This window comes from Rhinoraja longicauda, chromosome 6, assembly GCF_053455715.1.
Source record: "Rhinoraja longicauda isolate Sanriku21f chromosome 6, sRhiLon1.1, whole genome shotgun sequence".
In the NCBI taxonomy this organism is placed as follows: Eukaryota; Metazoa; Chordata; class Chondrichthyes; order Rajiformes; family Arhynchobatidae; genus Rhinoraja; species Rhinoraja longicauda.
Window position 1 is genome coordinate 64,792,371 of NC_135958.1, and position 23,379 is coordinate 64,815,749.

At 41.0% G+C, this 23,379-nt stretch overlaps 1 protein-coding gene across 5 annotated transcripts in view; it reads left to right on the forward strand.

The window, feature by feature from the left end:
* The window catches only part of cacna1g (calcium channel, voltage-dependent, T type, alpha 1G subunit), a 219,650-nt gene that overhangs the window by 12,617 nt on the left and 183,654 nt on the right, over positions 1-23,379 (forward strand). For all 5 annotated transcript variants that reach the window (XM_078401171.1, XM_078401174.1, XM_078401172.1 and 2 more), the window contains exon 3: positions 16,821-16,918. In XM_078401171.1, the coding sequence (XP_078257297.1) occupies positions 16,821-16,918 (98 nt within the window). The remainder of the gene's footprint in view (positions 1-16,820; positions 16,919-23,379) is intronic.

Genomic DNA, 23,379 nt, shown 5'->3' on the forward strand with positions numbered 1-23,379 from the left:
CAATATTTTCCCTGATAGCTCCCTTACTCCTCACCATAAACCTATACCCTCTGGTTTTAAACATCTCCATTGTGGGGGAAAGTTTCTCACTATCCACACTATCTATGCTCCTCATATCTTTCTACGACTGATCAAAAAGATAGTCATTTTTAATTATTAGTAATGCACCTATTTCACCCTGTAACCATCACCCACATACTTTGACCTCATTCCTTAGAAAAACTTTGCCTTGTCCATTTCCTGCTGAAATACAATGTTCAAGTCAAGTCAAGTTTATTTGTCACATGCACATACACGATGTGCAGTGAAATGAAAGTGGCAATGCCTGCGGATTGTGCACAAAAAAGAATTACAGTTACAGCATATAAATAAAGTTAATACAGAGAAGACAAAATTTAGTCCCTGGAGTTATAAAAGTTAACAGTCCTGATGGCCTGTGGGAAGAAACTCTGTCTCATCCTCTCCGTTTTCACAGCGTGACAGCGGAGGCACTTGCCTGACCGTTCTATGATAGAGATGGATTGTATATCAATCTGGACACAGCACTTAAATGAACTTTAAGTAGTAAACTTTGGGCAGCATTTAGTTTGTCGAGCTGTAATTTTAGAAACAAGTCCCTTCTCCCATTTCCTGATAAGAGTGGTTCTGTAAATCCACCTGTTAGTATCAGCCAGTTTGCTAAAGATTTGGATCGGGTCCCAGCTTCTCTGCTTTCTAAATAGAACAGATGTTGTTGCCTAATTGTGCTTTAGCACTGAAAAAATATATTCATTTCAGTTAAGTTTCCCTACAACCTACATCACAGCTTCCCATATGCCTCTTAATTTCCACAATGTCAGTCTTGTTATGTAGCAGTTGAGTAATCAATTTCCTCATTGTCTCCCATGCCTGTTCATCATTGCAAATAGGGGGAAATAGAAGCAAATGGCCCAATTGTCTTATGAGCATGTTACACTCCATGCAAACCTCTCGTTCCCCATCAAACCCTACCCCATGCACAGACACACACACAGACACCAAGCTTCATCAAATTCCTCCAAGATATTCCAATTGCTCTCATGCCTCAAAAAGGAGAAAAAGCCTCAAATATCCATGGTGGCGCAGCGGCAGAGTTGCTGCCTTACAGCGCCAGAGACTCGGGTTCGATCCTGACTACAGGTGCTTGTCTGTACAGGGTTTGTATTTTCTCCTTGTGACCTGGGTGGGTTTTTCCGAGATCTTTGGTTTCTTCCCACACTCCAAAGACGTACAGGTTTGTAGGTTAATTGGCTTGGTATAAATGTAAATTGTCCCTAGTGTGGGTGTGCAGGGATTGCTAGTTGGTGCGGACTCGGTGGGCCGAAGGGCCTGTTTTCGTGCTCTATCTCTAAACTACATGAACAAAAATATATATCCCCCACTGATGCCCATCCTCTTGTTCCTCAGACAATCAAAACCAGTGTGGGAAATGATAAGGGTCCTGCAAATGAGATTGCATTGTTGTGTTTGGCTGCCTGCCACTGTATGTTTCTTTTTTTTTTTTCCTAATCAGATGTGCAGCACTTTGGTCAACGTGGGTTGTTTTTAAATGTGCTATACAAATAAAATTGACTTGACTTGACTTGACTTGACATGATCTCTACCCCCACCACAAAATGTCACAGGACTCTCTTGATTAAGTGCAGAGAGGCAAAAGATCCCTTAGGCACTCCAAACCCTCAGTACCCTCTGGGAAAATAGTCACTACATCATTTCCTGTACTTTTCTCCTTTGAAGCATTAGCTTCCATTGGCACTCCCTCAAAAAAAACACATCATGTGCCAATATCACAAATATAATTCTGCATCCTTCACTTTTTCTTACCTAACTAGGACTGAGGCTTGGAGCACAGAAGGAGGATGAAGGGTTAGATGGATACAGTGCACAGGCTGTTGTTCATGAGACAGACAAGATCGAGATTGTGCAACTGCCTGTCATTTTTAAAAGATCTTTGTGTGTAACAAGCTAAAGGATATTTGTGCCTTTCATTTAAAATTTGAATTGAATATTGCTGGATCCCTGAGTTCAGGGGATATCCAGGAAAACAAATCTATGTTTTTGCTACCAGATTATTTATTACCACATAACAATCAACGATAAACTGAACAAACATGTTGTATCCATGTGTTAAAGGTAATACTTCTTCCTTTGATTCTTACGGTCTCAAAATATCTCTATAAGAGTACAGGGAAAAAAACCTGTTGTTTTTCCCAAGAAGTTAATATTCACCACCTTCAACAGCCAGAATGTCCACCTGGTCATGCAAATTACCAAGTGTTCTGGCATTATCCAGCATTGACGTCATCTTAATAGGAGACTGAATGCTTGTATTTCGTGAGTATTTCCCATTTTCAAAATCTACATTCACCTGCTTTACATTAAATACAATTCCTGCCGTGCAGAATGTCTGCTCTGGACTTGGAATATGACAAGGGAAGGTTCTGCTAACTTAACAAAATTCTTTTGTGTTTTCTTGGCAGAACCAAGTTATCAGTATTTGATTTTCATTTATATTTCTCAATGCCTCAGCAACTGCCATTTTTATCTTTTGCGTTGAACCCTATGAGATTCAACCATTAAGAATGAAATCCTGTCTAAATAAATAAAACAAATGCCTTTATTTAATATACAAAATAAATGTCTTTATTCAGCATTTTCGAAACCTTGATAACACAATATGCAACTGAACTTAGTATCTGACATAGTTAGCATAGCCTAAACTGTCAAAATTGCACGCACAGAACAGTACAAATAGAGTTAAGGGGGGAAGTCATTCTCTCTGGTTGGCTTTGTGAGGGGTTATTAATTTAGAATGATCTCTTAACCAGATGACACAATTTTATAGTGAAGAGATGGGGAAAAACATTTCCACATTTGTTCATAAGTGATAGGAGCAGAATTAGGCCATTCGGCCCATTGTCTACTCCTCCATTCAATCATGGCTGATCTATCTCTCCATCCTAACCCCATTCTCCTGCCTTCTCCCCATAACCCCTGTACTAATCAAGAATCTATCTATCTCTGCCTTAAAAATATCAATTGACTCCATTTGTGATGGAAGCACTGCAGAAGGTTCATTAGTTTGATTCCTGGGATGAATGGCATGAAATAAGAAAGGATGAGCATTGGACCAGTAAAGAAGAATGAGAGATGATTGTATTGAAACATATAAGATTCTCAGGGGGATTAATAGGATGGATGCAGAGACATTTCCCCGAGCGGCAGTATTAGAACTAGTAATACAGTTTCAAAATAAGGGATCCCTCATTTCAGACAGAGATGTGGAAGAAATTCTTATCTCGGAGAGTCTGAATCTTCGGATTTTTCTACCTCCAGAATCCATAGTGGTAAAGTCTTTGAATGTATTCAAAACAGAAATTGGTAGATATCTGAAATGCAGGGGAATCAAGGGGCATGGGAAGAGAGTAGGAAAATGGCATTTAGACCAAGATTGTATCAGCAATTATCTTATTGAATAGCAGAGCAGACTCGAAAGGTTTACTCCTCAAATCTGGTTCCTTATGTTAAACCTGATGTTCACCTGAAAACCCAACTGTGTCAGCAGCAAATCTGTATTAGAGCTCCTCGAAAAAAAATAAGGTCATTACCAAATTCAGTAATATACTTCAGGTAGTTAGCAAACTTGCAATGGGTGTCAATGGAAAACCCTTGTTGATCACCGATAACTTGTGTAAAAGATAACAAACTATTGACCAATTCTGACAAGTCCATAGTGATATATTTAAAGATAGAAAATACTTTAACCTCAATGCTCATTCTTACTTTTCCAGTTATCATCAAGAATCACCTGCAAGGGCTACCATTACCTCTGGAATGGCAAAGGCTTTTATCCTCTGGCCCTCTACTATTTCTCAATAAATGTTGCACCTTGGCAACATTACCTGAATACACATCACGAGACTCTATGAATATGCTGACACACAAATCAGGCATTTCTGGCCTGAGTTACTCCAGCATTTTGTGTCTATCTTTCAAAATATGGAGTTGTAATCACTATTCCCAAAATACTCTTCCACTGAAACACCAGTGATCTGGCCAAGCTTGTTTCCTAATACAAGGTCCCTTGTACTGTCCCCATTACAGGCAGCAAGCAATGGCCTGGAGCTGTGCGGCAACAGCACCACCTGCTGTGCCACTGTGCTACTCTGAAGTGAGTGATCTGAAAATGTTGGTATTAAGCAGGAGCAAAAAACACATTGCTAGAGGATCTCAGTGGGTGAGGCTGCACCCAAAACACCGAGTGTGTTCCCCTCCAAAGATGTTGCCTGACCTGCAGAGTTCCCCCAGTAGTCTGCTTTTTATCACAGACTCCACCATCTGCAGTCAACTGCATCTATTATATTCAGAGTGATCCGGGTGTCCTTGTCCATGAATCATTACAAATTATTGTGTAGGTATTGCAAGAGGATAGGAAGCAAATGGTAGGTTGGCTTTGATTTACTCTAACGTTGCAAATGTAGCACTGATTTACCCCACAAGCTGGGATTCGGTGTTACATTTGAATTTTGGAGATTGTTTTAAAAAGTACAGTCTTAAGAAATTTACAGTGAGGCTCGCTGATGGCCAGATAATATGATAATGATGGCCAGTTAATGCCACAATACAGCATTCTATTCTACCCACTCAAAGTGATTTTTTAATGAACCTTGGCACGAGAAGCATTATCTCATTAAGTTTGGTTCACAGTCCACCTCCCTGCTTCACACTGCACCCAAGGTTCACTAATTTAATTACAGGCACACCAACAAAAGGCCACATTGACACAAATATAAATACCCATAAATAGTTTTATTTAATAAATATACAAAATAGTGTTAATGAGTTATGCTGAACTACATCATGATTAAGGCCTGCTCCCCTCTTAAATCCACTCTGAAATGGCCTGCACCCCTCTCTTTAATCATCACTAACCATTGTATTCTCATCCTTAGAATTATCTAGGATATCTGTTAACTCATCCTTAGTATTACCAAGATATCCCCCATCTGCTGCAACCCTCTCCACAATAGTCTTGAATTCCCAAATATCGCATAATCCAACTACCTTCTAGAATCCATCAACATGCTACCATTCCTGATCTTCAGAATCAATTCCCCTTTGTCTCTATATTTCTGACAGATTATTTCCATATATCGCACCCCTCTTCTGAAGATTATCCCTAGGTTGCAATCATTCCAACTCTCTCCCATATCTCTTGGCAATTCTAATGCCCACCATACTTAAGATCACCTCCCCTGCATGAACATTTCTCAGCAAATATTCCAGTCTCACAATGACTGACTCTCCAGACAACAATGATTTCATCCCCACTCCAGTACTTCCTACCATGTTACCATCTCAATGTTACCAACGCCTACCTCCATTTGAAAACTGACATGAAAAGCTGCCTATATTTACACTTGCCACATTATTTCCCTTGGTACCCTACACTTTCTTTTAAAGACGTTGCAATGTAATAGTAAGTTGCGAGCCGAGCACATAAATAGCAAAAATAATCATGAGATTGATTTCAATTTCATGAAAATGTGATATAACCTTATAGTTTGAACCTAGAGGTATTCATAACTATCCCACCAAATCAATCACACAATGTTAGCAATCATAATGAGAAATTAGATGGAGCACCACATAATAGAACATATTCTTTCTGTATGAGACCAATGCCGCTGGGAAAAGCACCTGCTTTAATCTATTGAAATGAGGGACATTGAAACACGGTGGCTAATTTAAAGCTTTCATTTAGGAGGATGAATGCATAGACTAATCTCAAGTTAAATAATAATAATAAGCATTTATTTTATATAGTGCTTTACCAGGTGCTCAAAGCGCTTTACAAAAACAGTCATAACATAAAAACAAACGGACAAACTATCCTGACGGAGAAGCGGCGAACAAACAGCGCCAGCGTCCTCTCACGTCAGGGTAATAATAAAGGTAATATATTCAGTGTTCAAGCTGATTTTAAGGATGTTATGAAGAGGAAAAAGGTTATCCTTGAGTCTAAGACCAGAACAAAGGGGATATAAACAAAATTAGGGCCAGAATATTCAAAGGTGATTTGAAAAAAGAAACACTTATTCAAACAAAGAATTGATCAAGCTTATGAACAACCGCAAATGTAAAAGTAGGACAATGTATATTTGTGCTTAGCAAGGGTCTGGGGTCGATGAAAACAAAGCAAGGAAGGAATGATAACCTTTAAACCTGGCATGACCTAATTGGTGGAACAGACTCCATAAAGTGTAAAGGGCTATTGCTGTTGGCCCATGCTCTTTTTCAGCAGAAAGGAAATCTACTTATCTGAAAGCTATCCAGTGCAAATCCCTTCAGGAATAAAGCTGTTTAAAAAAAAAAACAGTATGAAGTAAATGGTTGATTCAATGCAGATGTGTTCTCCTTTGTGAAACAGCCTATTAGTAAATAAAAACCAAACACTTTGAATATTAACAAAACATTCTGTTTGAACCCATCTATCAAGCTCAGGGTTACCAAATGGAACCCAGTGAAGGTCAATCACAAGCCCTCCTCACAGGTGCCGTGCCACTTAACACGCACATCTGCCCGATAGCCTCGTGTTCAGAAAACTTGACTGCTTTCCCGTCTGCCAGGTTTTGCCTGCTCATTTTTTCCTTGGTCTCACGACTGTTTGCGTCTGAAATTTTGCTTGTTGCATCTGGACTTAATCAAAAATAATTGATTTTGACAGAACATACCAGAGTTGAAAGTAAACTCTGAAGTAACACAAGGAAAGATACCTACAGCAATCATGGAGGTGATCTTAATCCCTTTGAATCAGTACATTCTGATGAGAATGTGACGTCAAGAAAGCTCATCGATGAATGGGCTGTTTGATGTGACCTTGAACCAAATAATTCTGATTTAATCCTTTGATATAATGCATAAAAGAGCACCTTCTGACTTACTATCTATTGTTACATGCTAGCGGATTGGATGGTAGTACGATCACTGTAGCTGGGTTTGGTGTTCACTGACACCCATTGCTTTTATACTGTGGAACCACTTGCACTTCTACTTCAGAGGCTTAAGTACATTAATTTAGGCACCCAATCTAATGCAATATTGAGCGAATGTTACTCTAAGGGAGTATTGAAATCAAGGACTCTTTTTCTCTCTCATGGGGACATGTAAACTCTTTGCATTGCTTTAAAGAAGAACAGTAAGGAAATTTCCTTCGCTCTTCAACCCCTATTTATCCATCCATTTGTATCAGCAAAGCAGGCCAACAGGGCCAAACTATACAAATTTACATGGTTCCTATGTTACGACAATGATTTCATGAATTGTCGCAGTGGTGCCATGAGGACTGGATTGTCAATCCATTGCCTGAGTTCAAATCCAACCACGGCAATTTTGGATTTTATATTCAGCTAATAAATTGGAATTTTATAAAAAGGTATATACCCATTACTAATTGTTATTAAGGCTCAATATTTCAGAGAATACAGAATACAGAGAATACAGAGCCTTTATTTGTCATTCGGTACCGAGGTACCGAACGAAATTACATTACCAGCAGTCACACAAAAGAAGAAACACAATACACATGATCCCAACACAAACACCCATCACAGTGACTCCAAACACCCCCTCACTGTGATGGAGGCAACAAAACTTCCGCTCTCTTCCCCACGCCCAAGTCCCCGCGGCCGAGCCACACCGGGCGCTGAAACATCCCACGGCCGAGCCGGGCGATGGAAGGCCCCGCGGCCGTACCGTGCGCAGCTAAGTCCTGCGGCCGAGCCGCACCGGGCGATGGAAGGCCCCGCGGCCGAGCCGCACCAGCGACGTAAAGTCCCGCGGCCGAGCCGCACCAGCGATGTAAAGTCCCACGGCCGAGCCGCGCCAGGCGATGGAAGGCCCCGCGACCGGGCCGCGCCGGGCGATGTTAGGTCCCGCGGCCGAGCCGCACCTGGCGCTGAACCGTCCCGCGGCCGTACCGGGCGATGGAAGGCCCCGCGGCCGAGCCGCACCGGGAACTGTTAAGTCCAGCGGCTGAGCCGCACCGGGCGATGGAAGGCCCCGCGGGTGATGGTAGGCCCCGCGCCCTTTCTCTCCAGCGCAAACGGAGATACGACCCGGAAAGGGTTGCATCACCGTTGAGGAAGAGATTTTTAAAGGTTTCCCCCACCCCCCCCCCCACCACCCCCCACATATACACATATACTATCATTGTTGTAAACAGCTTCAGGATTTGTGAAAGGTGTAATAAGAATGTATGCCCTTCTCATGTCAAGATACATTCACCATGTTGTGTAACAGTGAAAGAAAGTAGGAGCCAATAGTAAATGTCAAATAAATCATGTGGAATTAATAATTGGGAATATCAAATGTCCAACAATGGCAATATTTAGTGTGGTTTTTGTATTTTCTTTTTTACATATACTTAACATTCTCTGGCAGCTTCTCATTCTCCTCGAGTAAACAAGCACTAAGGCTATTGATATTTTGTCTAAAATTTGTAATATTTAAAAAATATATCCATCCTCATTGAATGGCTATCTGATCCAGGCATTTAAATCCCAGCAATTGCACAGCTTTCTTGTAGCTCCATTATATGATCAGAAAGAAAAAAAATTGCCTTCAAATGCACCTTACTTCTTCATTGAGATTGGGGGAGGCTTGCTTCCCATTCGGGTTGAGGAGTGGAAGTTGGCTGGGCATTATTTATTTTAACATGGAGTAATTGTTGCAAATTAGCTGCCACACAACATGGCAAGAGGTGTCAAGATAACTATGAAGATCAGACTTTGCTGCCCAGACACATATATTTGGCTAATGTATGACACTTTGCCAAACGTTGATGTACTTCAGATTTAGCTCACGCAGTCTAGTCATTACGGTAATGCAGAAAACATGACAGCCATTTATGCAGAACAAATTCCTACCAACCGTAATGTTATAATGACCACATTTGTGTTTGTTGGTGTTATTGTTCAGGTGATTAATTTCCAACAGAATATCTTTTTTCTTGGAAAGTGTGCACAGGATTATTTACATCTATCTGAAAGGCCAGATGAGGCATCCATTTATTATCTCACCTGAAACAAGAGGATCTCCCAATATTACAGCATCCTTGTAGAAATGCATTCAAACGTAGGGCTAAGAATACTGGCTCAAGCCCCAGCTTTAAAATCAAGCTTGCTGCAAATGTAGAATTGAAAAGTCAATTCATTCTAACATATGTGCTTCGAGGTCTCAGAATGAGTTTCTATCTAACAAAGAGATGGCAGAATATAACTGGATGAAAGTTTTTTTTTTAAATACCAAATTAAGCTATTTTCTGCGAATCTTATCTACAAAAGACAATTTGTCAATAAATTTATAAAGGAAAGGAAACACATGGGGTGGAGGAAGATTGGTTTTTGGGCGGCATCGGTGGCTGGGGAGGGCTAAGAGAACATTGAACAGTACAATAGGGGAACAGGCCCTTAACCCAAAATGTCTGTGCCAAACATGATACTAAATTAAACTAATCTCATGCCCACATCTCTCCATTCTCTGCATTTTCATGTGCCTATCTAAAAGCCTTTAATGGCATTATTGTATCTGCCACCATTAGAGCATTGTTTGAATGTAACATTATAGAACTGGCACATAATTGGGTAGATGAGGTTTGGAGGGAATTATGTCATTGGGCATATCGTTGAAACACAAGTTCAGAAGGGGAGAAAATGGATGGCTAAGACACAGTTGGAGGTCGGAAAAACCATGGAAATATAGTAAGGTACTAGTACAAGGTGAGGATGGTTCAAGGAAGGATCCACCAAAGGTGGCTTAATTATAAGATCAGGATATCACACTACATTGCAACTGTCCTTTTTAAGCTTATCTTCCTTTAAAAGCCCTTAATGCAGGCCTCAAATCTCCAGTTAGTCTGTTCTGGCCTGAATGGCAAAAAATAATTTTGTGAAAGAGATATCATTTATTTGACGTCAACATTGCATGGCCATTTACCTTTGTACTTTGATTCATCCAGGATCCAGAAAGAATTTCCAAAGGCACACTATTCACTATTTTTCTTCCAAGTGCCTGATGGTGCACAGAGCCCAGTTTTTAGAATTAATTCACTCTCATATTGCGCAAGATGTCATGCTTTGCAAAATAATTTCCACCTCAACTCTGTTCAAGAGCACCACAAAACCAAAGTTCAAAATATTGATTTGCCACTTTGTACTTAATTGCCTCAATCTGTACTTCGAAGTAAGTCGAAGTACAACCATTCCAGAGAGTGATGTCACAGTCTGAACAACATGACGGGGAGTCAATTTGTGACTTCGTTTTTCAAGCAGCCCATTGAGAACACAGGCAGCTTATCTATTTGGGTTACATCGAGAATACGGCGTTTTTAAGAAATCCATTGGTACTCTCTCCATTGAAACATTCACTGTCAATAATTCATGTTAGAAATTCTTTACCAAGTTGAGAAGGAAATACCATAAAAACATAAAAAGTTATAAAGATAGAAAGATAAAGATGCAGTTGATCTCCCCTCTGATGATTGCACTTGGCTCTCAATCCTAAGAACTATGCAAGCACTCCTAAGGCAATGTAAGGGGTTTCTGCGCCGAGCTATCGCCCGACCTAAGGTCCCCGTGCCTTGCTCTGATCCCTTGACCAGGCCGCGCACACTGGTTCCCCGTGAGTGGTTCGACCCACTCACCCCTTACGGTTCTAGACACTGGACTTAGATGCAGGAGCGTTGATAGTGCAGAAAAAAACTCAACCAGACCAGATTTGAAGACCAGGGTTTAAATGGAAAAGGCTTTTATTGAGCGCTTGGGACTATTGTCCATGAATACTTATACAGTTCTATAAGACATATCTATAAGACACATACCGAATTACATGAATACTTTTGACTATGAATCATAAAACGCACAGTTCTACAAGACATATACATGAATACCTTTTACTCTGAATTCTAAAACGCACAGTTCTACAAGACATATACACGACTGTAAGATGGGGAACGTACGACACATCGCAAAATTGACCAACACATATTCCTTTACACACCCACGTTTATTCAAACCACCCTCCCCTCTACACTAAACTATGTCCAGGATATGCAGGATCGGGGTACATGCTCACCATGGGGCTATTACTGGGGTTACTGGCTGTTCGTGCTGCTTCTCCGCTGCTTTCCGTGAGGGTCGTGCTTGTCCCCTGAGTTTCTTCCTTCCGTTTCTTGCGTTCCTTGCAGGTTTTCTTGCAGTATTTCTTCTCGAGTTGCGTGCCGGTTCCTCTCTCTTGCACTTCGCTTCTTCTTGCCTGTCTTTTCTTCCTCCTGCATCCGTTTGACTTGAGTTTAAAACCCAAAAGTCGTGGCCAGTTATACTATTCTGACCCGTCCTATCTCCCGCCAGATCTTGGGATCTCTTTGTTTAAAAGATATGTATGAGTTTTCTCTCTGATCTGCGCTTATGTCCGGGGGTACCGGGGATGGCCAGACGGTGTTAATTGGTATTTCGTTGCGAGGTGATGGGTTTAACTGGTTTCCCATCACCTACCAGGTAGTTTTCTATGGGCTATTGTGCCCCCTTAACGAGATTAACTGTGTAGGTCGGCTTGGGGCATTGTGAGTATGCTGATGTCAGCGCCCCAGTGTCTGGACTTCGACCTGGTTTCGCAGGTTTCTGCATGGCCAATACCCATCCATTGTTCTGGCCGTGGCTTTGCAGAAACCTAGAGACTGAGCTGTAAGGTTTTTGCTCTTGTGGCTGGTCATGAGGTCCTGCGGCCATTTTAGGACCCACAGATTGTGACATCCCTTGGTAAACTGACCGCAGCCTTTCTCCACTATCAGCCCCAGTCTCCCGTTTAAAATGTCCAAACTGCAGCTCTTTGGTTTGGTGTTGCTTTCAGAATGAGGGAAAACGTCTCAAATCTTACAGCAACTCATCATTCCCGTGTCTAAAAGTTAACCATATTCTACACTTGGCTTGAAATTCACTGTGAGGGGCAGTTTGAGTGCAATTGGTCAAGATGGCCAAGTATCCTGAAGCCACAATTGAACTCAGCATTTGTGTAACAAATTCAATGCATTAAAAAATGTAAAATTCGCAGTAGCACGATGAAACAAAATACAATGGACATTTCAATCTAATAACAATCACTTATCTCACTCACCGACAACTAGAAAGTGCAAGATGAGCATTCTGTCATAATGATTCAGGGATCAAACCTGCCGTTTAGTCCTGTGGGCAGTCCCTGTAACCAGCTGAGCCAGTGTGCAATTCTTGGGCCTACGGTCAGCTTTGTTCAATTGCAGGAATGCAGTTAGTTGTGATGCAGTCTGTCCTCTAGAGCCATACTGAAACTAACTGCCTGTGCTCAAACATGAAGAAAGTACACTGCAAACAGATCAGCCATGACCTTATGAAATGGCAGCAGTTTGAGGGGCTGAATGGCCTGCTCTTGATCCTAATTCATACATTCACATATAACAATACTCCAGGACTTTATAAAAATATATTGAAACCAGTTTCTGATAAAGTCATCAACCTGAAATGTAACTGTTTCTCTCTCCACAGGTGCAGCCTGCCCAGCTTTTTGTTTTTATTTCAGATTTACTGCCTGGATTAAGGGGTATTAGCTACAAAGAGAGGTTGGACAGACTCCAATTGTTTTCTCTGGAGATCTGAAAGAAATACGTAAAGTTGAGAGGCTTAGAGAGAGTAGACAGTCACAACCTTTTCCCCAGGGTGGCTATGTCAACTACAAAAAGGCATAGCTTTAAGGAAAGAGGGTCAAAATTGGAAGGAGACGTGTGAGGCAAGTTTTTTTTAACATAAAGGATTGTGGATACCTGGAATGTGCTGCCAGGAGTTGTGGTGAAGGCATAGTGCTGTTTAAGAGTCTTTTAGATAGGCACTATAGGTATGCAGGGAATGGAGGGATATTCATCATATGCAGGCAGATGAGGTTAGTTTTATCTTGACATCGTGTTCTGCACAGATATTGTGGGCCGAAGAGCTGTTCCTGTTCTAAACTGTTCTATGTTTTATTCCCAGCATCTGTGGATCTGTGCTTTGCAATTGCCTTTCAAAATCTGTTTCTGTTTCTCTTAAAATATTCTTGCTGTTTCCATCAAGAAATCTGTCATGTTTTTTGTGTTGTAACTATGCTTGCCAACATTACATTTCAAAAATAATGTGTAGGTGGTTGTTGCTCCTTCATTCCTGTCTCCTTATCGTTCCAAACACATCTTTCTTCACCCTCTCTCTTGTCATTTGTTACTTTTTATCCCTTTTTCCTTTCTTTCTTTCCTTTCCGTCTCTTACCCAATTCCTCTCCTCTCCCTTTCATATAAACCATCTCCTTCTCACTTCCCTCTCTCCTCTCCCCTCCCTCTTTTCCACTTCTCTTTCCCCCTTCCTTCTCTTTCTCCTCGTCCTGCCTTTCCTGCACTTTCCCTCACCTCTGCTGTTAAATGTAGATTTACCAATCCCAGCCACCTAGTCAATAACAATTGAGCCCAGCACTGGTCTAAACCTACATGACACTAGGATTGTTTTTGTTCCAACGTGTTCCTTCAGTACTGAATTGCTGGCACACCAGTTTATTACCTTCAACCTACAACCATATTTTTCTACGTTGCTCCATCTCCCCCAAAAGACTCCTTCTCTCTTGTGATCTCCAAATGTCCCACCCCTACCTCTGCCCCCACCTTTTCTCCATCTGTCTCTGTCCTATCTCCTTATATTTCTGCTCCCCTCTCCTGATGTTTTTCTGCTTCACTTGCTCTTTTCCCCTCCCTCATTCACTCTTTCCCATCTATCTCTCCGCTCCTCTATTCTGTCTCCCCCCCCCCCTTCTTACTTTGTATCCTTCTCTTCCCCACTTTGTTTCCTACCATCTTCTTTTCTCTCTAACTCTGCTTTGCTCCTTTACATTTCCTCTTGACAGAAGTTTTTCAATCTCCATAAATTGCATATAGTTTAAAGTGGCAATGCTATTCTGGTAAGGAAAATGTAGATTTAAATGCTCATGGATACTATTCCTCTGAACCCTGTGGATTTGTTTTGCATTTACTGAAGGGATAACACGAGTCCTTTATGCTTCCAGAGTTATTTCAGGTTTACTGTGGCAAAATAAAGAAAATATAACTAGACTGAGAAGGCAGTTGCTGAATATTAATTCTTTTGCACTTTCATTTGCAGTCATTTCTATTATTTCTATACAAGTAAAGAAATAATAAAAATATTTTCGGAAGACCAATTAATCACTCTTAAGTAATGTTAACTGAGTGATAAATATTAGCTAGAGCCAAACTGGTTTTGTTTAAAACAATATGGTATATTATTTTAAATCCATCATAGTGGATCCACAAGGTGCAGGTTTAACATCTTACCTGAGAAGCAAAGTCACTGACCACTACAGCAATCCCTCAGTAGGCCGTCAATGTGCAAACCTATATATTGTACTGTGTAGGAAGGAACTGCAGATGCTGCTTTACACTGAAGATAGACACAAAATGCTGGAGTAACTCAGCGGGACAGACAGCATCTCTGGATAGAAGGAATGGGTAACATTTCGGGTCGAGACCCTTCTACAGACTGTACTGACAGATATGGACACAAAATGCTGGAGTGCCTCAGTGTAAACCAGCATCTGCAGTTCCTTCGTACACATTTTGTACTGACAACCCTGATGTAGACAATGAACCCACAATTTCCATCGTCTGGTGCAAGAGTTCATCTGCTTGAGATGCAATTTTTAAATTATATAATAATCTGGGAATTCATTAACTGCTCAGGTGCAAATTGTATTTAATAAAAGTTTAAGGCAGGTAAAGCTGCAGTAGGAAAAGAAGCAATGAACCAATCATCATTTATAGTGGAAGCAATTTTAATATTTTTAATGGAATTAAAATTGAAATAATGCTAAGTGTAAATCATGCTAAGAGCCAATGGTTACTATGGTTACTACATAAGCAAAATTCCTTGGTTGAAAGCACATCACAAGAACTTTTCTTGAACATGACTGTCCAGGAAGATCGTGAGGATTTACATTGTATACGATGCAAAAATAAACAAAAAAACATAATCTTGTCACGGGTAAAAATTGCTGCGTTTCCAAATCATTTCTTCAAGTGCTGCAATGATAGTAACCAGCAGCAAACATTATTGTAGTGCTCCCTCAATTAGAGCATCCAAGACCTTCAAATGTACTGTGTAGAAAAGTGAAGAACGTCCCTGGGCTCCAATTTTGTTGCTGGAGGACAATCTCATTGGACATTTTTGAGTTTTTGTAAAAATATCAAACACAACCAAAGCTGCAGCATTCCCTTTTGAGTCCAACTCAGTGAAGCCTCGTTATATTGTTACATAGCTTTATAGAAGCCAATGTTCATCTTATCCGATAGTAGATATGCATTTCACATCATTCTCCAGCTTCACCCGAAACTATGACTACATTTTAAAAATCAGTTAATGCATGTAAATCCAATTCAACTCACTTGTGCATTGCATTAAAACTTGTTCGCTCAGATTTTGTCAGCTTTTAAAAGTTGAGCTTTTAGCTCTATACCCAGTCTATGTGAAGCCCTCCTTCTCTTCCACTCAGTTTTCTGCCTTTTTGGTGTTCATTCGCACCTTCAACATCATAATATTGATCGTCAAGTGTTTGGCACCAATTCCAACTCTACTACTTCATGAAGTCCATTATAATATCGTCTGAGTCCTTGTCTTATAAAACTTGCCAACCCCAGAGCTATGTGGTCCAATTGTATATACATGAGTCCGCCCCAAGATAAGACAACTGATCTTTTGCCCCCCAGCCAATCCTCAAAGCAATATATTTCCTAAACAACACACTCTGGCCTTCTCCAATCACCACCTACTATTTATCACATTGTGGTTCGTAGTATTCCCCACTTTTTTTTACTCCATCAGACACCATTTCTCCCAACCGTGGCAGCTGTCCTCTATGAAATTCTTGACCTTAACCTTTCTGTCTTCCCTCTCCTCTGCTGGGAAAGATTCTCCAAAAAGTCCATCTGTTTGACTTGGCCCTAATTCCTTTCAAGTTTGTTCCGTGGGTATAACATCTCTTTCAGTTTCCATAAAATAATGGATTCAAATTCTATTCCAGAATAGATATGAACAGAAAAACATTGTCTGGGATTACACTCATCAGGCTTAAGCACCCAATAAAAGTTTGAAGGATCGTAACACCTTCAAGGGTGCTGTCCTTTGGATGCAGTTAAATGTTAGGCCCTGACTTAAAGAACCTATAGTATTATTTAAAAGAGCAGTGGAACTTTCTGCACTTTCCTTCACAAAATATGTTCCTCAATCAACATTATTAAACCAGATGAACTGACCATTAATTAATTGCTTTGAATGGTAACTGCGCAAATAGGCTAACACAATTCCCACCTTACAAGAGCTGTGGAAGGAAGAATCAATGATGAGTGTATGGGCAGGAGCAGCTCAAGGTAGAGGGTCTTTTGGTGGGGCCAATATGACTTAGAAAACTCAACTAAAGAGGGTGGCTCAGAGCCTTCTGTTGAAAGGCAACTCCTGGAATATTGACTGATTTACTCTCTTAGCTGTTCATAGGCTTGTGAATTTCCTGTGTGCTTTGCATTTACAGAACTCATGACTTTTTTTCACCATCATCATTGAGAGCCCAAATCATGTTTATTTTCTTAAACTGTCAATAGTTGAAATGAAAAGTGAACGCTATCGTACGGCAATTATCTTTGTCAGGGACAATCCATTTTCAATAATCAGTTCATTCTGTTTGCTTTCCAGTATGTTAGAGTATTCACTGGACCTCCAGAACGTCAGTCTATCAGCAGTCCGTACCGTGAGGGTCCTGAGACCACTACGAGCTATTAACCGAGTTCCTAGTAAGTATGCTTGTTCTTCAGTCATATCTAAACATTATTTTCACTCCATATTTGAGTTATTGACATGATTTCAGTAGACAGTTGAATGTGGCAAAAGGAATCTTAATGTGCTGCACGTGAGGCTGCTGAAGAAGATGGGAGCCCATAGTATTAGAGGGAAGATACTAGCATGGATAGAAGATTGGCTGGATGGCGGAAGGCAAAGAGTGGGAATAAAGAGTGCTTTTTCTGGTTGGCTGCCAGTGACTAGTGGTGTTCTGCAGGGGTCGATGCTGGGCCGCTACTCTTCACGTTGTTTATCAATCATATATGGATGGGGGAATTGAAGGCTTTGTGGCCAAGTTTGCGGATGATGTGAAGGGACGGACAGTTTGGGAGAGTGGGCGAAGAAGTGGCAGATGAAATATCGCATAGCAACGTGTGCAGTCATGCATTTTAGTACAGGTGCTCCTCAACTTACAATGGGGATACGTTCCGAGAAAACCATCGGAAACCAAAAATATCGTAAGTCGAAATGAACTTAATACACTTGATCACGTAGCCGGAAGCGAGCTGCGGCTCGCTATGGATCGTTGCCGTTTGCACCATCGCAAAGTTGAAATATTGTAAGTCGAAGCATCGTAAGGCGGGGAGCATCTGTAGTAGGAATAAAGGCCTATTTTCCAAATGGGGCAAAGATTCAGAAATTAGAGATGCAAAGGAGTGCTGATGCAGGATTCCCAAAAGGTTAATTTGCAAGTTGAATCAGTGGTAAGGAAGGCTATGCGATGCTAGCATTTATTTCAAGAGACTAATATTTGAAAACAGAGATGTAATGCGGTGGCTTTATAAACTACTGGTCAGACCGTATTTGAAGTATTCTGATCAGTTTTAGGCCCCATATCTGAGGATGTGCTAGCATCAGAAGAGGTTTACGAGAATAATCCCGGAGATGATTGGGTTAATGTATGTATGATCAGCGTTTGACGGCATTGGGACTGTATGTGCTGGAGTTTAGAAAGATGAGGGGGGAACCTCATTGAAACTTACCGAAGAGTGAAAGGCCTGAATAGAGTGGATGTGGAGAGAATGTTACCACGAGTGGAAGAATCTAGGATCAGAGGGCACACTCAGAATAAAAGGACATACCTTTAGAATGATGAGGAGGAATTTCTTTAGTCAGCAGGTGGTGAATCTGTGGAATTCATTGCCACAGACAGCTGTGGAGGCCGTTGTCATTGGGTATTTTTAAGGTGGAGATTGACAGATTCTTGATTAGTAAGGGTGTCAAGGGTTATGGGGTGAAGGCAGGAGAATGGGGTTGGGAGGGAAAGATAGATTAGCCATTATGAAATGGCGGAGTAGACTCGATGGGCCGAATGGCCTAATTCTGCTCCTGTGACTTACGAACTTGTCAAGAGGCTTTAGACTTTAGAGATACAGCACAAAAAAAGGCCATGCGGCCCACCGAGTCCGCGCCATCCAGCGATTATCCCATATTCTAACACCATGCACAATTGACAATTTTACCGAAGCCAATTAACCTGCAAACCTGTACGTCATTGGAGTGTGGTGGGGAAACCGGACCACCTGGATAAAACCCACATGGTCACTGGAAGAAATTACAAACACCGTACATACAGCACCTGTAGTCAGGATCGAACCCGGGTCTCAGTTGCTGCAAGGCTGCAGCTCTACCACTATGCCACTGTGCTGCCTTGAGGGGATAGTGACCACAACAAGATAGAATTTTAACTGATGTTTAAAATTGATCAGTCCTTGCAAAATCTTTCTGCTAAATCTAAACAAAGGTGATTATGATGTATGAGAGTTAGATGTGGCTTATTGGGAAAATGTTTTGAAAGGCATGACGGAAGACAGGCCATGGTTAGCGGTTAAAGAAAATGCATAAATTGCAAAAAAATGCATATTTCTTTAAAACACAGTAACTCGAAAGTAAAGTGATTAATCAGGAGAAGTTTATGATAATATTAAATCAAAGGAAAAGACACATAAAGTTTCCAGAAATAGTAGTAGGTCAGAGGATTAGAAACATTTCTAAATCCAGCTGAGGCAAAATTGATAAAGAAAGGCAAGATAGAATACAAGAGCAGACTATCAAGAAACATAAAAATTGGCGGTAAAAATTTCTATAGGTACATTATAGGGCACAAACAATGTGGCTTCCTTACAGACACAGACGGAAGAATTTATAATGGAAAATATATAAATAGCAACAAAATTAAACTATAACCTCATGTTTGCCTTCATAGAAAACCCAGAAGAACAAGATATATATTAAAGAATCAAACATCTGAAGGAATTAAGTATCAGTTAAAAAATCGAGTTGATCAGCTAGAAAGTTTTTCATGGGCTTTCCTACGAGCCAAAAACATTATAGGCTTATGGAAGAGAATAGAGGAGTGGTTCCACCACTATTTATTTACTCAAGTTCCACGAGAGTTCATTACTCTTTCACAGAGCCATGAATCAGGATGGGCTGAATGGCTTCCTCTAAGATGCTAGAGGTAATAGTCTAGAAATTGTTCAGTGCCTGGAATTATGAAGAGTTGAGGGGCAAGGGCAGAGGGGCAGAATTCCTGTGGAAGGAACAGATACACACACATACAGGCCACTGCAAAATTCTTCACTCCAAGAATATGTTTGCTCTGTGCCAATTTGTAAAAGACTGAAGTGGTAATCCAGAGATTACGGCTTTGTCATCCTGCTATCTAATTTAGAACGGAGCTGCGCATATTTCATCAGGAGAACCTATTTGTAGCTGCATGGTCCATGACAACTGGAACTTACCCATCCCACTGCAAGCTTCTCTTTAGTTCTAAAGAGATGTCCTTAATTCTGATAGTGGATAGGCACCAGAGACTTTTGGATATGTGCTTACACTAAAGAGAGCAGTATCTAATCTCCTAACTACAGTTTCTCCTGCCACTATGACGTTCCTTTTCATGGAGGTAAGGGTAATGCTCGTTCCTTCTTACCCTCAGCCCACTCAACAACCATGCCACAGCCCTACTCTTCACACAAACTTCTTTCCAAACCCACTCACCTATTCCGGATCACTATTGTGCCACAACAAATGAAGGGCCTAACCACGTAGAATTACATAGTTCCCTTGACCATACTTTATTGGCCACTTGTCCTATTATCATCTAACATGTGAGAGGTTTTGTCTGATAACACTCCTGTCACGTTAGGTCATTTTACAATGTTTAGGTGTGTCGTTTAGTTTAGAGATACAACACGGAAACAGGCCCTTTGGCCCACCGAGTCTGCACCGACCAGCGATCCCTGCACATTAATACTACCCTATACACACTAGGGACGATTTTACATTGATACCAAGCTAATTAACTTATAAACCTGCATGTCTTTGGAGGGTGGGAGGAAACCGAAGATCTCGGAAAAAACCCACACAGGTCACAGAGAGAACATACAGACTCCATAGAGACAAGTACCTGCAGTCAGGATCAAACCCGGGTCTCTCCGCTGTAAGGCAGTAGCTCTACCACTATGCTACCATACCACGTTGTTTACTCTTTAATTCTATCCTTTACTCTGCGCTGTGGGATGGCTCACACACTTGACACAGTGCATTTGTCTATTCGCTGCCCTGTCCAGTGATTGCTCTCTTCAATTACTCTGAGTAAATAACACCAACCTTGCAACTTCATTACCGATCTGGAATCTTCTGAAAATAAATGACCCAGTATTAGCCATGCTTTAAATTGTCTGATTAAAAGCCTGCCATTTGAACCACGTCATTAATTACGATTATTTTATGTGCAATTGGTCTACTGCCAGCTTGTCCCAGGCCAGAAATTATCATCTTTTCTTCTTTAATGACAATCTGATGAATGTTAAGAACCAAGCCTCTGCAGTTTAATTGATGCTATAATTTGGCAAATTCACTTTCAAATCGGCTGGCTATTGCTCATAGCTCAAAAATATAATTTTTGTGGAAATGAAACATATGGATGGGACAGACCAAATAAAAATTGCATCCATCATTTTGATCAATATTAAGAGTTGTCAAGAGTGATTTTGTCATTGTTAAAATCCATCTCCCTGTGAAATATTCTTGAATTGGATTAAATGAGGCAATTTTGAAAGCAGGTGACTGATACAAATGTCAATGGAATCGAGATACTTTCAGTGATATTTATCTAGTGTAATTACAGAAGTGCTTTTTTCGTTATTGTGAGAACATTTTTTTAGACCTAAAGTTTTGGCACTTTTGTATATGGTGGGGTAAAAGCAATGTTGTTTCGGCAGAGGCGGATTTAGAATAATGGGGAAGTTATATATGAAAGAGTTATAGCAATTCTACAGTACATTGAGCAGAGCTGTTGGCTCATGTTGACCTTGCTCCAAAGTGGTTAGGTTGTAATTAAGAACACTTCTAACGCTACATCACAAACTCTCCCACACGCGGTCAGACTAAGCTAAATTGTTCTTGCAGAAAAATGGGTAATTAATCATGACATTTAAAACACCTTTGAATGAGTTTTGTTTAAAACATTAACTCGTACAAAAGCAGCTAGAAATCTCCTTTCTCTCCTGCATGGCCAAGCGCAAATTCTGGTCCTTTGGATGGGATCCCTATCAATTGTCCCTTTAGCCTGTATCATTCAGGTCCTTAACCACCCCCATGCCACTCCACCCCACCCTCTGATCTCCCAGCACATTGATCCTAGATGTCTTTTGTAGAGATCATTATACAAACCCCAGCCTGCCCAATAGTTGCTACATAACTGCAACCATTTATTGTTTAAGTATTAGTTTGATCCTCAACCCATTCCACAGCCATGATCCCACTCTCATCCATTGCAATTTGAGGCACAGGGTCCAGTCTCATCACTCCTCTCTGGAATTTTAGAAACAGAGTTTATAACATATAACATATAACATATAACAACTACAGCATGGAAACAGGCCTGTCCGGCCCTACCAGTCCACGCCGACCATTCTCCCTGACCTAGTCTCATCTACCTGCACTCAGACCATAACCCTCCAATCCCCTCCTATCCATATACCTATCCAATTTACTCTTAAATAATAAAATCGAGCCAGCCTCCACCACTTCCACCGGAAGCCCATTTCATACAGCCACAACCCTCTGAGTAAAGAAGTTCCCCCTCATGTTACCCCTAAACCTTTGTCCCTCAATTCTGAAGCTATGTCCCCTTGTTGGAATCTTCCCCACTCTCAAAGGGAAAAGCCTACCCACGTCAACTCTGTCCGTCCCTCTCAAAATTTTAAAAACCTCTATCAAGTCCCCCCTCAACCTTCTACGCTCCAAAGAATAAAGACCCAACCTATTCAACTTCTCTCTGTAGCCTAAGTGCTGAAAGCCAGGCAACATTCTAGTAAATCTCCTCTGTACCCTCTCCATTTTGTCGACATCCTTCCTATAATTTGGCGACCAGAACTGCACACCATACTCCAGATTCGGCCTCACCAATGCCCTGTACAATTTCAACATTACATCCCAACTTCTATACTCGATGCTCTGATTTATAAAGGCAAGCATACCAAACGCCTTCTTCACCACCCTATCCACATGAGATTCCACCTTCAGGGAACAATGCACAGTTATTCCCAGATCCCTCTGTTCCACTGCATTCCTCAATTCCCTACCATTTACCCTGTACGTCCTATTTTGATTTGTCCTACCAAAATGCAGCACCTCACACTTATCAGCATTAAACTCCATCTGCCATCTTTCAGCCCACCCTTCCAAAAGGCCCAAGTCTCTCTGTAGACTTTGAAAATCTACCTCACTATCAACTACTCCACCTATCGTAGTATCATCTGCATATTTACTAATCCAATTTGCCACACCATCATCCAGATCATTAATGTAAATGACAAACAACAGTGGACCCAACACAGATCCTTGGGGCACTCCACTAGACACTGGCCTCCAACCTGACATACAATTGTCAACCATTACCCTCTGGTATCTCCCATTCAGCCATTGTTGAATCCATCTTGCAACCTCACTATTAATACCCAACGATTTAACCTTCTTAATCAACCTTCCATGTGGAACCTTGTCAAATGCCTTACTGAAGTCCATATAGACAACATCCACAGCCTTGCCCTTATCAATTTCCCTGGTAACCTCTTCAAAAAATTCAAGAAGATTAGTCAAACATGACCTTCCAGGCACAAATCCATGTTGACTGTTTCTAATCAGGCCTTGATTATCCAAATAATTATATATATTGTCCCTAAGTATCTTTTCCATTAATTTTCCCACCACAGACGTCAAACTAATACGTCTATAATTGCTAGGTTTACTTTTAGAACCTTTTTTAAACAAAGGCACAACATGCGCAATGCGCCAATCTTCCGGCACCATCCCTGTTTCTAATGACGTTTGAAATATTTCCGTCATAGCCCCTGCTATTTCTGCACTAACTTCCCTCAATGTCCTAGGGAATATCCTATCAGGACCT